General features: G+C 37.6%; 1 protein-coding gene across 4 annotated transcripts in view; it reads left to right on the forward strand.

The window, feature by feature from the left end:
* The window catches only part of LOC106514237 (RNA-binding motif, single-stranded-interacting protein 3), a 199289-nt gene that overhangs the window by 192701 nt on the left and 4920 nt on the right, over positions 1 to 1668 (forward strand). For 3 of the 4 annotated variants that reach the window (XM_014003398.1, XM_014003399.1, XM_014003397.1), the window contains exons 11-12: positions 851 to 967; positions 1166 to 1252. In XM_014003398.1, the coding sequence (XP_013858852.1) occupies positions 851 to 967; positions 1166 to 1252 (204 nt within the window). The remainder of the gene's footprint in view (positions 1 to 850; positions 968 to 1165; positions 1253 to 1668) is intronic. The other variant, XM_014003400.1, reaches the window with a different exon arrangement.

Below are 1668 nucleotides of genomic sequence, written 5' to 3' on the forward strand. Positions count from 1 at the left end.
AACTAAATCAGTGTTCCATACAATTAATAAATGTATTTTTTTTCCTTTGCATTAACATATTAGAGAGTAAAAATATTTTGTTTTATTTATTTATCAGATTATCCATGAAAAAGAATAATAATAAAATAACCTTAGCTTCACCTTTACAATAGTCTCACAGCCTGACCTGCCATTATTCTGAGTCCCCTCTTCTTTGTGCCAGCTGCTGCATTCGTTCAGAGCAAAGGAGAGTACTTAAGAGAAGTTTCTCCAGCTGAAAATAAGTTGATGTAAACAGGACTCAAGTGCATTCCAAAGTATGTTAAATTGTTGAACTGAAAATGTTGTGTGTTGTGGGACCTTCAGATTTGCAGTTTAGGTTCTAGCTTTTCGATTCTGCGTTGATTATAAACTCTAAAGTTGTTTGGACAGATATTCACCCACATTATAAATTTCATGTCGACACTTTGATCGTTTTACAGCTTAAAAAAACATTTATTATGGATAAAAACTAAAAAACACATAGCCTTGCTTTTAGAGGTTTAATTGGCACCAAGAGAAGTGTTTTGAAGTAAATGTCTGATCAGAGCAGAGTCTAATTCATCCTTTCAGAGTTTTAAAATGTTATTTATAAAAACTCTGAAATGAGAGTTTCGGCCCTCATGGCTGTTTTCACAGTAAAATGTTGAAACTTACCTTTGCTCTCACATTTTGCTTTTACCTGTTTTTCTCAGCTTTTTCCTTCTCCAGACCTCTTCTACCTTCATTTTGCTCCCCATATTGAGTACTTGACTCCCCTTTTGTTCCTCGTCTGTTAACACTATAACGTCCAGGATCCTGACTGGGTTTGTATTATCTGTTCTTGTTTCAGGGTGCTGTGATCACCCCAGCGGCGGCCATCGAGCCCAGTTTGACTCTTCATCCCTCCAGTGTAATGGCTCCTCTCACCCAGCAGATGAACCACCTCTCTCTGGGTCCCACAGGCGCTGTGAGTCTCCCCTTCACATTCCTCGATTTTATCATAGTGAAAAAAATATCGTAACGATACACAACCAGAAATGTTGTGGTAAACACATTAACTGGTAATGTGTGGGTTTGCTTTCATCCTAGGGAGTACCTTCAATCTAAAGCCTCACTCTGACATAATTCTTGCTCCTACATTGCGTGACATTTTCTGTCTCTGCAGTACATCTCTGCTGCAGCGGCTGCTCCTATGCAAGGAACCTACATTCCCCAGTACACTGCAGTGCCTGCCTCTGCCATCACAGTAGATGTAAGAACAAAAACACGTTTGGTGACATTTGTCAGCCACCTCAGAGGGATTTTTAGAAAGAGGCAAATGTCAAACTGCATGTTTGTAAATTTGACTTGGTGAGGTGATTCCACCTTGTAGTCTTCTTCAGGAAACTTGTCAGATGAATTGAAAATTTCTTCATTCAGTTACATTCCAGAGAAAGAGCAGTTCAGATTTTTTTATTGTGGGACAGGAAACAGAATTTAAAAAAAAATAAGTGTACAGTTGTAAAGTAAAATCAAAGTTAATAATTACTATTGTGTTTTCCAGGCAGACCAGTTACCAGTAACTAAGGAGCACATCATTATTTTGTCTCTTTATGACACTTCCTTCAACTTCTGTGATCATGTGACTTACAACAAAGGCTTATTCTCAGTTTTACAAAAATATAAAAT

The sequence above is a fragment of the Austrofundulus limnaeus genome, unplaced genomic scaffold (assembly GCF_001266775.1).
Source record: "Austrofundulus limnaeus strain Quisiro unplaced genomic scaffold, Austrofundulus_limnaeus-1.0 Scaffold18, whole genome shotgun sequence".
Taxonomy (NCBI): Eukaryota; Metazoa; Chordata; class Actinopteri; order Cyprinodontiformes; family Rivulidae; genus Austrofundulus; species Austrofundulus limnaeus.